Here is an 11,624-nt window from a genome sequence, read left to right as displayed (position 1 = left end):
CAGCTGCCTCCGGCATCCCACCCCCACTCCCTGGGGATCGAGCCCACAACCCGGGCATGTGCCCTGACCAGGAATCGAACCGGGACCTCTCAGTCCATAGGACTGTGCTCAATCCACTGAACCACACCGGCCAAGCAAAGACATTTTTTAAATTAAAAAATAAACAAAGCAAAATAGATCTTCAAGTTTACCCAACTGAATTTTTTTAACACCAGTAAGTGAAGTCTTGATGACCAGCCACCAGCTCTGATCCAGTCAGGGCAGTGAGGGTGGGCAGCAGGGCAGGCAGAACTAGGCCTCCCCAGTCCCCGGGGTCTGCCTTCTCAGCCGCCTGCAGAGCTGGGGCTCCAGGCAGATGCTGTTCCTGCACCAGCCAGTTCCTTGAATATCTCCCCATCCAGGCCCTGGCCCAGGTTCTGGGATCTCTTCCACTCTGGCCCAGGCCTAGGCCACCTCAAGGACCCCCATTTAGGAGTGGGCCTGAAAGCCCTGTGGGTGCCCCACTTCACCAGCCTGGGCTGAGCTGTGTCCTCTGAACGCAGACAAGAGACATACAGATTCTTGTTCCACATACACACCTAGGCTCAGGGGCTGAAAAGGCCTCGTACCTGCTTTCCTGCGCCATCTGACAGTACATAGCAGGATTCCCACACCACCTGAGCTTCAGCTTTACCTGCAAATGCAGGCCCTAGGGATTTTAAATGTGGCCACTTAAGCCACTTACAGCAAGGCTCACACTGGACTGCCTTTTGTATGTCAGGGAGTAGTACTTTGCACCCCTCCCCAGAACCCAAGGGCAATGCTGAGTTAAGCAGGGATGAGAGCTGAGAAAAGGCATGAACCCCAACGGGACTTAGGACTTGGGGAGACACTGAGACCAGGGCAAAGGGCATGAGAAAAAGCTGGAATCCCTGGAGTTGAGTAAGGCTGGCCAGGGGCCTCCAGAGCCAGAGCCAGAGTGGCGGAAGGGCCCCAGGCTGCCACAGCAGGTGGAGTCAGGAGGAAGAGAGAAAGGCAGCCTCTAGGGAACTCAGCAACTCAGTGTATGAGAACTGGGGCCACGTCCTGCATCGCTGGTCACCTACCGCCCTGGCTGGGCTGGCACCCCTGGAGAACGAGTTCCTTCCCTGACACACGAGCGCGTGCATGCCCATGCTGACACACACCTCCACAGGCCCCCGGGGTGTTCATCTGACCACCACACCTTTGCCACACCCTGATTTCCCCTGCATAAGAAGGAAGCCACGTGGTTGTACCTATCCTCACCTCCTAAGGCAGCAGTTCTGAAACGTCAGGGTGGCAAGATCACATGGGCACTCAATAAAAATCCCCATTCAAATTCCCACCCTCCCCCACCCAGAATTCTGAGTCAGTGGTCTGGGGCCCAGGTAATTCTGAGAAGGTGGTCTTTGGAGAAATGCTGGGTGGTCTGTTAGCTGTGTGGTGGAGAAAATAATTACAATCATACTGCTGCATTCATTGTTGTCCGCTGTTTTGCATGAACCACCTTACTCGTTTCATCCCCGACAACTTTTCAGGAAGGTGCCATTATTTCCATTCCCAAGGTCACACACTGGCCCCTAGGGGAGCCAGTTTCATGTGGACTCCCCCCCTCCCCAAACATACGTGCGCGCGCACACACAAACACACACACACACACACACACAGACATTCCCAAGGGGCCTGCAGACTCACACAGCCTGGACCCTCCCCAAGGACAGGCCCCAACTCCCTAACAGGAGGGAGGGACCAAGGTGAGACTCATTATCAGGAAAGAAGCAGAATGGACTCTGATGGAGAAGACCCTCACTCTCCACCTCCCAGAGATGAGGCACTGGGCGGGTCCACTTCCAAACCTCAACCCACCCAGGAGTCTCCAGTGCGTGGGCTGGACCAGGCCGAGCTTGACGAATCCCAGGCAGCGGGCGCCCCCTGCAGCCAGACAGAGATGCCGCAGGGCGGGGACGGGATCTTTCCAGAGGCTGACATGCCTGACGGTGCTGGTTTTTCTCCTCCGTCGTCTCCAGCCCTCTCAGGGAGGTGGCCAGGCTAGCCACTGTGGTTTTTCAGGTGGGCCCCATTTGAGGTGTGAAAGAAATGTTGAGTGTCTTGCCCAAGGTCGCACTGCCAACTAATGTTGGATCTTCCTCCCTCCCAGGGTCTTTGTCCCAGCCCCTTCCAGCACCCCCCACCCCTCGTCCTGCACAGACACATGCAGCAGGGCAATTGTAGAAGGCAGGAAAAGGGTGTTTAATGGGCTTTGGGGGAGGAGGGGTCTTGACACTCCTGCCAGCAGAGTGGGCAAGGGCAGGGCTCAGGAGGTAAGGTTCCGGTGCAGGGGCTCCTAGCATCGCTGGGTGTGGAGGCCTCCTCATCTGGGGGCCTCCCATGGCAGAGGCAGCACTGGGCCTGCATGGAGCTAAATACGAAGTGGGGGTGTGGGCAATTTTTACTCTGATTGGGGACTCTTCCCAAGCCTCTGCCCACAGCTCAGGGCCCACCTGCTGGGGAGCAAGAAACTGTCCAAGCCCCACCCTCACCCCCAAGCACAGCAAAGGGTGTGGGCTGGCATCATAGAATGTCACTGCACCCCCAATTCATTCCTAATGCTTTACCTCCATGTTTCATAGGTTGGACTTCAGAGTAAAAATTGCCTTTCCAGGAATCTGACCCCCCCAAATTAAAACCACTGGACTAGTTTCAGTCCTCATTAGAGGTGAGGAAACTGAGGCTCAGAAAGGGTAAGTGACTAGCCCAAGGCTAACCAGCGAGTGCTGTGGCCTTGCGTCTCCAGGAAGCCCCGGTGTATTCTGGAGGGTCTCCCATCCCTCTCCCTGGAGCTCGTTCTGAGCGCTCTCACTTCAGAGCCAGCCCAACACTGGAGGGGGGCTTCCCCCAATGCCTGTACAATCCGCAGATCCCCTCTCCCAACACACACACACACACAACTCACCTCCTGGAGAGCTGCAGCCTCACCGCTCCCTGGGGGAGCATTTCCTGGTTTGTGGCGAGCCAGAGGTTGGGGCTGGTGGCCAGACCCAGGCCCAGGGAGGACTGAGGGACAGAGCGCAGCGGGGCACGTTGGGGAGTGCAGGTTCTGCATGAGCACCCAGTCCGGTTCCACCACTCTCTGCAGCAAAACAGCTTTGGCCATGTACCTGAAGTGCAATAAGCCAGAAGCGAGGAGTAGTGGCCCCCTGGCCTGGTGCCCATGCCTCCTCAGCCTGAGGAACACATAGCCTGGGGCTGGGCCCTGCAGGGAGCTGGGGCCAGTCTCATCCAGGCTACAGTGTCCCTCTACTCCATTTCTTGGGGCAAGAATGCACAGAGGCAAGGACGCAGAGAGGCTCTGGAGGCTCCTACATGCCCTGAAGGAAACCTCAGAGGAAAGAGAACAGTGGGTGTGAAGGTCTGGGAGCTGTGCTAAGAGGCCAGGGGAGATGACCCAGCTTCACCCCACCCCATCAGCCCCAGGGACCACCACTTGGACCTCTGGTTTGCCAACTCACTTGGGTCCCAGCGGTGCACAAATTGTTAAATACCAGTTGCTAGCGCAGCCATGGTCAAAGGGGTTGTATCCCCGCAGGTATCGGCCCTGGAGGGGGTGTAGGTGGAAGAGGAGCTCAGAGCCAGCAGGACTGGGCCGACCAGCCCCCACTGGCCCTCCCTCCCTGAGCTGGGCAGCCCAGCCCAGCCCAGCCCAGCCCAGCCCAGGGCTACAGCAAACTCAGAGGACAGAGAGGCCCAAGAACGAGCTGAGGCCTCCCCCAACCCACTTCTGAGCTGCTCTCTTCAGGCGACCCTGGCACTGCGCACACCTCTCCTGCCTTCTCAGGGATCCTTCCCATCACCTTGAACCTCCTTTGCAGCATCTTCCCCATCTCTGTCTCTTTTGGTCACACACATCCTCCTACTAGGTCCTTCCAGGTAGACGGTCAAGTCTTCCTTTTGCTGACAAGTTGCTGACAGTTCCCTGCACGAATCTCCTGCTCCCCCACTTCTCTACCTTCTTATCTCTCACTTTTTTCTAAACTTGTTCCTCCACTGAATTGTCACTGTCTGGAAGGGGAGTTGTATGGAGCCCTATCATATTTCCCTAGCCAAACTCACATGGCCCTGGAAAATCTGGGCTGAAGGTCCTGAGAATCCGATGCAGTAAAGGTCAAGTCCTCCCCTGGGCACTCCTCTTCCCCTCTTCCTCCCTCCACCCATGAGACTCCAGCCTCCCTGGACCCCATTTTACTCCCCGGTGCAAGCCAAGTCTCACTCGGACTTTAAGAGCCTTAGCTACAAAATGTTTGTCATAACCAACAATGGCCCAGTGGCACCTCTGCCCAGCACCAGCTCCCTTGTACCCCCCGCCCCTATTACTAAGACTTCGATCTTCAACAGTATTCTCCACCAAAAGGAACCAAGACTGTATGCAGGGCAGCCGACACCTGGGGGAGGAAGAGTCAAGACCACTCCAAAACGCAACACTAGCCACTGAGATATGTCGAGTTCTGCCTACTTAAAGGTGTTTAAAGCATTTCAGGGAAACTGTCATTCTATTCACAATTTTAATTAAATGGCTTGAAGAGCTTGATACAATTTACATCCAGAATTTTAGAGAAGCAAATGTTGATTTATTAGATGTACACGAAGTATAGGAAAATGTCGATGGTTCAAGGCTTAAATAAACTCATAAGAACTGACTCATAAGGCAGGGCACCTTCCTCTCTCCCACCACATGGGACCCTCTGAGATCTGGATGGAATCCAACAGCCCTCAAGTTTTCAAACTCTGCTCTCACACTGAGTCCACACCCGGGTCTCCTGCCCCAACCCCATGCTTCAATGCCCTTTCAGTCCACAGGACCAAAACCAAAGTGGGCATCTTCTCACCCATCTGCTGCCCAACTCCCTGCTGCCTGGGCTTTGCCCCCTCCCCCAGAGATCAGAGCATCAGGCTTCTCTGTCTCTCTCTGTCTCTCTCATTATTGATGCCTTTGCTCATAGGTTCACTCATTTACTCATGAATATTTGGGGGCATCAGCGATGTCCCGGGCACTGTGCTGGTGGGAGAGCAGGCACAGGCCAAGACTGCAGTGCGCAGGCGGAGCAGCGGCTAGGCCCGGAGAGGCCCGGAAAGGGCCACTGCAGGTGTCTTCAGTTTCAGGAGCTGCTGTGTGCAGTCAGGAAAGATTAGTCTGAGGGCTGCCTGCCAGCTCTGGCCACTTAAAGAATGCGGCATCAGTGTGACCTTGAGAAAGAGGCCAGGTTGATGTGGGTTGAGGAAGGTGGAAAATGGCACTAGTGAGCACAGCCAACTCTTTCAGGAAGCATGGCTGAGCTGGAGGGGAGAGTACAGCAGGTGGAATGAATGCCAGTGATGTTAAGGAAGGGTTTTGCTTTGATTTTAAGATGAGAGAGCCCTGACCGGTTTGGCTCAGTGGTTAGAGCATTGGCCTGCGGTCCAGAGAGACCGGGTTCGGTTCCCGCTAACAGCATGTACCTCGGTTGCAGTTTGTCCCCGGCCCTGGTTGGATCGTGTGGGTGGCAGCTACTTGATGTGTCCCTTTCACGTCAATGTTTCTCTCTCTCTCTCTCTGTCTCTCTCTCTCTCTGTCTCTCTCTCTCTGTCTCTCTCTCCCTCCCTCCCACTCTAGCTGAACAAAAAATGGAAAAATGTCCTCGGGTGAGGATAAAAAAAGAAAGATGAGAGAGACATGAACATATGTAAATGATGATGGGGAGGAGTGGTAACAATAACAGCATATACAGCACTTGTACCAGCCACAGTTCTATGTGTTTTATACATATTAACGAATGCTGCATCCCCTTTACAGATGGGGAAACTGAGGCACCAGGTAGCTAATTAACATACCCAAGGTCTCCCTGTTGGTATGTTGTGGAACTGTGATTTTTTATATGGCTGGCTCCAGAGCCCTTGCTATCAGCCACTGAGCAAGTTGTGTGGTCACAGGATGGAGGCACGGCGGAGGCACCTGAAATGAGGTCTGCAGGTAATGGGAGAGAGCCTTGCCTGGCGAACCACAGAGTGCAGACCACATTTAGGTTTCTTAGGCTGAAGATCCTGGATTGGGAGGGTCCCATTTTAAGCAGTGGAGAAACAGCGAGCCTATAGCCTGACCTGGGGTTGGAAGAACCACAAGATGTGGAGAGAGAGAATGCCATCCAAGAGGCTGAAAAGGTGGACTGAGGCTTGAGAGAGAAGACAGGTAGACCACATGGGGCTAATGAGCAAGGGCTGAGCAGAGGAGTCCCAGGTGGGCTGGGAACCAAATACGAGTAGAGTGGAGTGATTGAGTGGTGACTGGAAGGATGGGAGGTGGTAGGCAAAAAGGGCTCCTCTGTCCTTTGGGCGGTCTCAGTGACTGCAGCCCCTCCCTCGTTAATGTGGCACACTACAATCTTCCTTAGACAGCCTTTACGAGTCACTGTCCGACTGCAGGAATCCCATGGCAGGAATGTTCATTTTTATCACTCCTCCTCAAAATTGTACTGGAAGTTAAGACAGTGTAATGAGAAAAGAAAAAGAAGTAAAGCCATAACTTGGAAAGGAAGAAATAAAACTGTCCTTATTCACAGAAGCCGTGGTTTTCTATGAAGAATCAATAAAAAAGCTATTAGAACTAATAAGTGAGTCTAGCAAAATTACAAGATTTAAGACTAATATACAAAAATCCACTGTCATGCACCACATAACGGTGTTTGGTCAATGGCAGAATGCATATACAGTGGTGGTCTCAATTAGATTATAATAGAGCTGAGAAATTCCTAACACCTAGTGAGGTCATGGCCACTGTAACATTGTAGTGCAACACATTACAACTACCTACAATATTCAGTACAGTAACATGCTGTACAGGCTTGAAGCCTAGGAGCAATAATCTATACCATATATCCTAGGTGTGTAGTGGGCTATACCACCTAGGTTTGTGTAAGTGCACTCTATGATGTTTGTACAACAAACTTGCCTAATGATGCATTTCTTACCATGTATCTCCATAGTTAAGTGATGCATGACTGTAAAAGTGAACAAATGGAAATGAAATGTTAAAAAAAATTATAAAAGCACATCAAACAACAAGTGTTGGCGAGGGTGTGGAGAAAAGGGGACTCTAGTACATTGCTGGTGGGAATGCAGACTGGTGCAGTCACTGTGGAAAACACTATGGTATTACCTCAAAAAGTTAAAAATTGAACTGCCATTTGACCCAGTGATCCCACTTCTAGGAATATACCCTAAGAAACCTGAAATACCAATCAGAAAGAATATCTGTACCTCTATGTTCATAGCAGCACTATTTACAATAGCTAAGATCTGGAAACAACCCAAGTGCCCATCAGTAGATGAGTGGATTAAAAAGCTGTGGTACATGTACACAATGGAGTACTATGCAGCTGCAAGAAAGAAAGATCTCTTATCCTTTGAGATGGCATGGAAGTACCTGGAGAGTATTATGCTAAGCGAAACAAGCCAAGCAGAGAAAGACTAATATCGCATGATCTCACTTATTTGTGGAATATAATGAACTAAACAAACTGCTGAACAAAATTAACTCAGAGACATGGAGGTGGGGTACAGACTGACAAGCCTCAGAGGAGGGGGGATTGGGGGAGAAGAGATAAACCATAGAACTTACATGCATGTATGCATGACCAATGAACATAGACAAGAAAGCTGGGAATGGGGCAGTGGGGAAGGGGAGGAGGGTGTCAATGGGGAGAAAATGAGAAACATCTGTAACAAAAACAAATTAAAAATTTAAAAAATTATAAAAGCACAAAAAAACATGAAACACTTAGAAAAAAATCTAACACAATATATGTAAGATCTATATGTAGAACTCTAATGAAAGAAATCAAAGACGACCTAAATAAATGGAGAGGTACAACATGTTCATTAATTCAAAAAATTAAAACCAAGTGGTACGTTCTACCCCACACTGTGGTCCTCCCTGAATGTCAATTCCCTCTCTGAGTCTGTGCTACACAATGTAGGACGGGCCCCTCAGAGTGTTCACAGGTGTTTGGCAGATTCTGATTTCAGACTACTAACATGAGCGCAAGATGTAGCCTTACTCACCTGGACTTTCCCGCCCCAAATAATGCACACAGGGCCTAGTACGCAGTAGGCCCTACCTAGATGCAGTGCACCACGGAGGGAGAATGACCACCGAGCTCCAGGAGGAGGTGAGATCTGAGCTCAGTTTGGGTCTGTAAGGGCTAACGAGGCACATTCCAGGGAAGTCAGGCCATCAATGACCAGGGAAGTGGAAAAAGAGTGGAAGTGCGGAGGTGCCCGAGGTGACCGCCGACAGCCCGGTATAGTGGCGCCCCGCTGGGCCCCGCGTACCTTGCCCTCGCAGGAGCGCTCGGCTGCGCTCACAGACGTGGCCTGGATCAGCAGCAGCAGGAAGAGTGGCACCAGGAAGCCGGCGGCGGGTACAGCCACCACGATGCTGCACACCAGCTAAGGAGCAGCGCCTCCAGACCTTCCTCGCTGGCCCCGCCCCTCACCCCGACTCCGCCCAAACAGCCCCGCCCACTACCACTCTGTCCGTCTGCTCCTCCAGCTCCACCCGGCATAAACCGTTCCAAACCCCTGAGCCACCTTTAGCTGCCCCCATCCGTGACCCTGCTAGATTCTTACCTCTTTGCAGTTCCTCCTAGCCCTGCCCACTCTCACCTAGTCCCAGACTGGTCTTACCAAGTAGCTTCTCCTTCGAACACTTCCCATCATTAGCTGTGCCCCCCGGATCCCGCCCCTCGGGGTCCCTACTGCTCCCTACTTGGGCCCAGCGTCCAGGCGGATACGCGATGACCTTGTCTATGGAGAGGGGCTGTTGAGTCGTGCGCAGCAAGAAGATCAGGCAGGTGACCAGTACGGCGCCAGAGTAGAGGCATAGGGACAGGACGAGCAGCATAAAGAAGCGGAAATTGCGGTGACCGATGCAGTTATTGACCCACTTGCAGTGGTGGTCAAAATCCTGTGTAAGAGGGGAGATGGGCAGGCCTCTAGGACGCGACCTCTGGCCCAGTCTCCGTTGACCCTAAATCTGAGGCCTTACCTTTCCACCCTAAGCCACCTGCCCTTGGCCCCATGCACTGCCTTCCCCTCCCTCCAACTGAGCCACAAAGTCCCTAACGCTGGCATTTCGGTGATTAGAGCACTATTAGGGCTCTGTGGCTCACAAGGTGGCCTGTCAAGAGGCCCTTAATATTTATGGAATATAATGAACATAACAGTTTGAGGAACAGGGTAGACCCAGAAACATGGAAGTAGGGTACAGACTGACAACCCTCAGAAGAGGGGGTGGTGAGGGGAGGAAAGAGATAAGCCACAGAACTTATATGCATGTACGCATAACCAATGGACATGGACAACAAAGCCAGGGACGGGGTTGGGGGGGATGGGGAGGAGGGTCAATGGGATAAAAAAGGAGAAACATCTGTAACAAAAATAAAATTAAAAAAAAAAAAAAAGAGGCCCTTAAGACACAACCTGCCTGGTCTTCTGTGGGACGCATACTGGTGTAACTTCAGACAGGACGCAGGGTGTCTGTTTTCTCATCGATGGGATGAGCTTAACAACCTGGCCCAGCCCACCCCTTCTAGGGTTGGAACGACTACAGGAAACAGCACATTTGTAAACTTTCTCACTGTGCAAGTCAGGTCAGGTTTTGAGCCAGTGTGAGTCTGAGGGCCTAGGGTATCTACTTTCAGCAAGCCTGGGGTGAGGGGCGGGGGGTTAGGACAGGGTACCTTTTCTTCTCCTGCCTGACCAGGCCAGCATAGATGTGGCCCCTGTGTATGTCAGCACCTGTGCAGCCAAGGGCCAGCCTCCCAGGACAGAGGCAATGTCTGCATGGGAGTTACCACCACCCTTAGCCTTTAGCAGTCCCTGAAGCGGTTTCACAGCTGCCACCGGCCCGGCTATGAGCGAGCCTCCTGGTCTGCCCCAGGTGCTGGGGAGCTGCTGGCAGGTGGGCAAGGGAGAAGGGTACTCACCTCCACACAGATGTTGCACAAGGGGCAGTGGTAGGTCCGGGGTGGGCGGTGGAAGCAGCACTTCTGGCACCACTGCAGGCGGAAGGCCCTGTGGTTCACCCAAACCATATGCACCGTCATGGGACCCTGTTCATTGGAGCCTGGCATGGGAAGAGGATTGGGCAGCACCAGGAAGCTCTTCCATCAGTCTCTTGCCGGCGGGAGGAACCCCACAGTATTACTGGGCTCCAGGAAGGGTGGACAGGAGGTGGGCAGGGGACTCTCTAGTCCCCACAGAGCAAGCTGACTGAACTCGAAGAGGCTGGCAGTCAAAGGGAAGGGTGGTTTCTGCAGAGGAGTTCTGTGAGAACTCAGGCCTTTGGAATCGTGGTTGATGCTTCAGGGATTTTGTGCAGTGGGCCCAGCCCGCCCTTCCAAGACAATTGGAAAACCTCCAGAATTCTGTTTTTCCACAGCTCAAACCTTGGGAAATGAAGCAGGGCCCAAACAAATGAGGACTTGGGGTGTAGAGATCCTCAGGCCGTAGCAGGAGAAGCAGGAGGGACGCTCCAGGAATCATCCCTATAGGCAGGAGACCCTAGGGTGCTACCTCCTTCTCCCAGGGGACCCAGGTCTCACCTTGATGTAAGATGCCAGGGTCTGAGAAGTTGAGTGAAATGAGACTGAGGAAGGTGAGGACAAAGAGGGGACCCGTGATGGTGGGAAAGGCCCACTCCCCGTTCTGGGCCAGCCATCTGCAACTGGGACCAGAGCAGGACTCAGCTTTGCTTTGAAGCTCCTGCCAGGACCCAGCTCAACTCTCAGGACCCACAGACCTTAAAACCTGCTTTGAATATTCAGGCTAGTGACAGATCCATAGAGGCTCTACCAAATGTCCCCCAGTATTACCAGGCACCTGCAGCTCCCAAATGTGCCAAGTACTCTATACATCTGTGCCTTTGCACATTCAATTCCCTCCGCCTAGAACGTCCTTCCTTCCCTGACCCCCTGTTCTGAACTCCCCCTGCATCTATACTATCATTATCTGTGTTCCCTTCTCTCTTGTAAGAAACCTGCCAGCTTGTGAGGTAGACTCACGGGAATGCAAAGAAGAGGGCACTGAAAACCACCAGCATGACGACATTGAAGGCAGCAAACAGGCTTGGGAGGATCCAGGGAAGTGGGGCCCGAGGTGGGATATGGGGCTCCTTCACGAGGGGCATGGTATCCTTCAAGGGTGGCATGGCTGGACCTCCTGTGCCCCCAGGGGAGATCAGAGCCGCCAGGCTCCCTCTCCCCTGCTGGCTCCAGGCGCCCCATGGCCACAGCGGCCTCAGAAGCCACAGCTCAGGGTGGAAGGAAAGAAGTCCCAGTGTGACATCACAGAGGCTGAGGCATGGGGGCCAGGGATTCTTCAGCAGAACTGTCTGCAGCCTGTGACTGTCACTGCCAAAGGCAAACTCACCCCACTCCCACTTGTGCTGGGGGCTGAGAGTTTCTGCCCCTGCAAGGAGGTGAGCTTCAAGAAAATATGAGACTAGGGAAACACTTGGGGAGAGGGGGTTGGTTCTGATCAACCTTTCGGGTTCAGTGCTAACTGAAGCAGTGCTCATTGCTCACTCTATTTCC

General features: G+C 52.9%; 1 protein-coding gene across 1 annotated transcript; it reads right to left on the bottom strand.

Moving 5' to 3' along the window:
* Window positions 1-2,371: 2,371 nt before the first annotated feature.
* Window positions 2,372-11,318, bottom strand: ZDHHC19 (zinc finger DHHC-type palmitoyltransferase 19). The gene is made up of 8 exons (XM_036243708.1): window positions 11,094-11,318; window positions 10,635-10,756; window positions 10,017-10,156; window positions 8,823-8,995; window positions 8,362-8,467; window positions 3,510-3,595; window positions 2,954-3,158; window positions 2,372-2,419 (listed from the first exon to the last, which is right to left on the bottom strand). The coding sequence occupies exons 1-8, from the start codon at window positions 11,237-11,239 to the stop codon at window positions 2,372-2,374; spliced, it is 1,026 nt and encodes a 341-aa protein (XP_036099601.1). The 5' UTR covers window positions 11,240-11,318.
* Between the last annotated feature and the right edge of the window lie 306 nt (window positions 11,319-11,624).

The sequence above is a fragment of the Molossus molossus genome, unplaced genomic scaffold (assembly GCF_014108415.1).
Source record: "Molossus molossus isolate mMolMol1 unplaced genomic scaffold, mMolMol1.p scaffold_m16_p_5, whole genome shotgun sequence".
NCBI classification, from domain to species: Eukaryota; Metazoa; Chordata; class Mammalia; order Chiroptera; family Molossidae; genus Molossus; species Molossus molossus.
This window is presented reverse-complemented; position numbering and strand designations above follow the sequence as displayed.

Coding starts and splice junctions, on each gene's coding strand:
- ZDHHC19 (XM_036243708.1), bottom strand. CDS start 11,239: ATGCCACCCTTGAAGGATACCATGCCCCTCGTGAAGGAGCCCCATATC. Junction 10,757..11,093: donor GCCCTCTTCTTTGCATTCCC/GTGAGTCTACCT, acceptor CTCTGGTCCCAG/TTGCAGATGGCTGGCCCAGA. Junction 3,596..8,361: donor AGCGCTCCTGCGAGGGCAAG/GTACGCGGGGCC, acceptor CACCCCCTCCAG/GGCCGATACCTGCGGGGATA.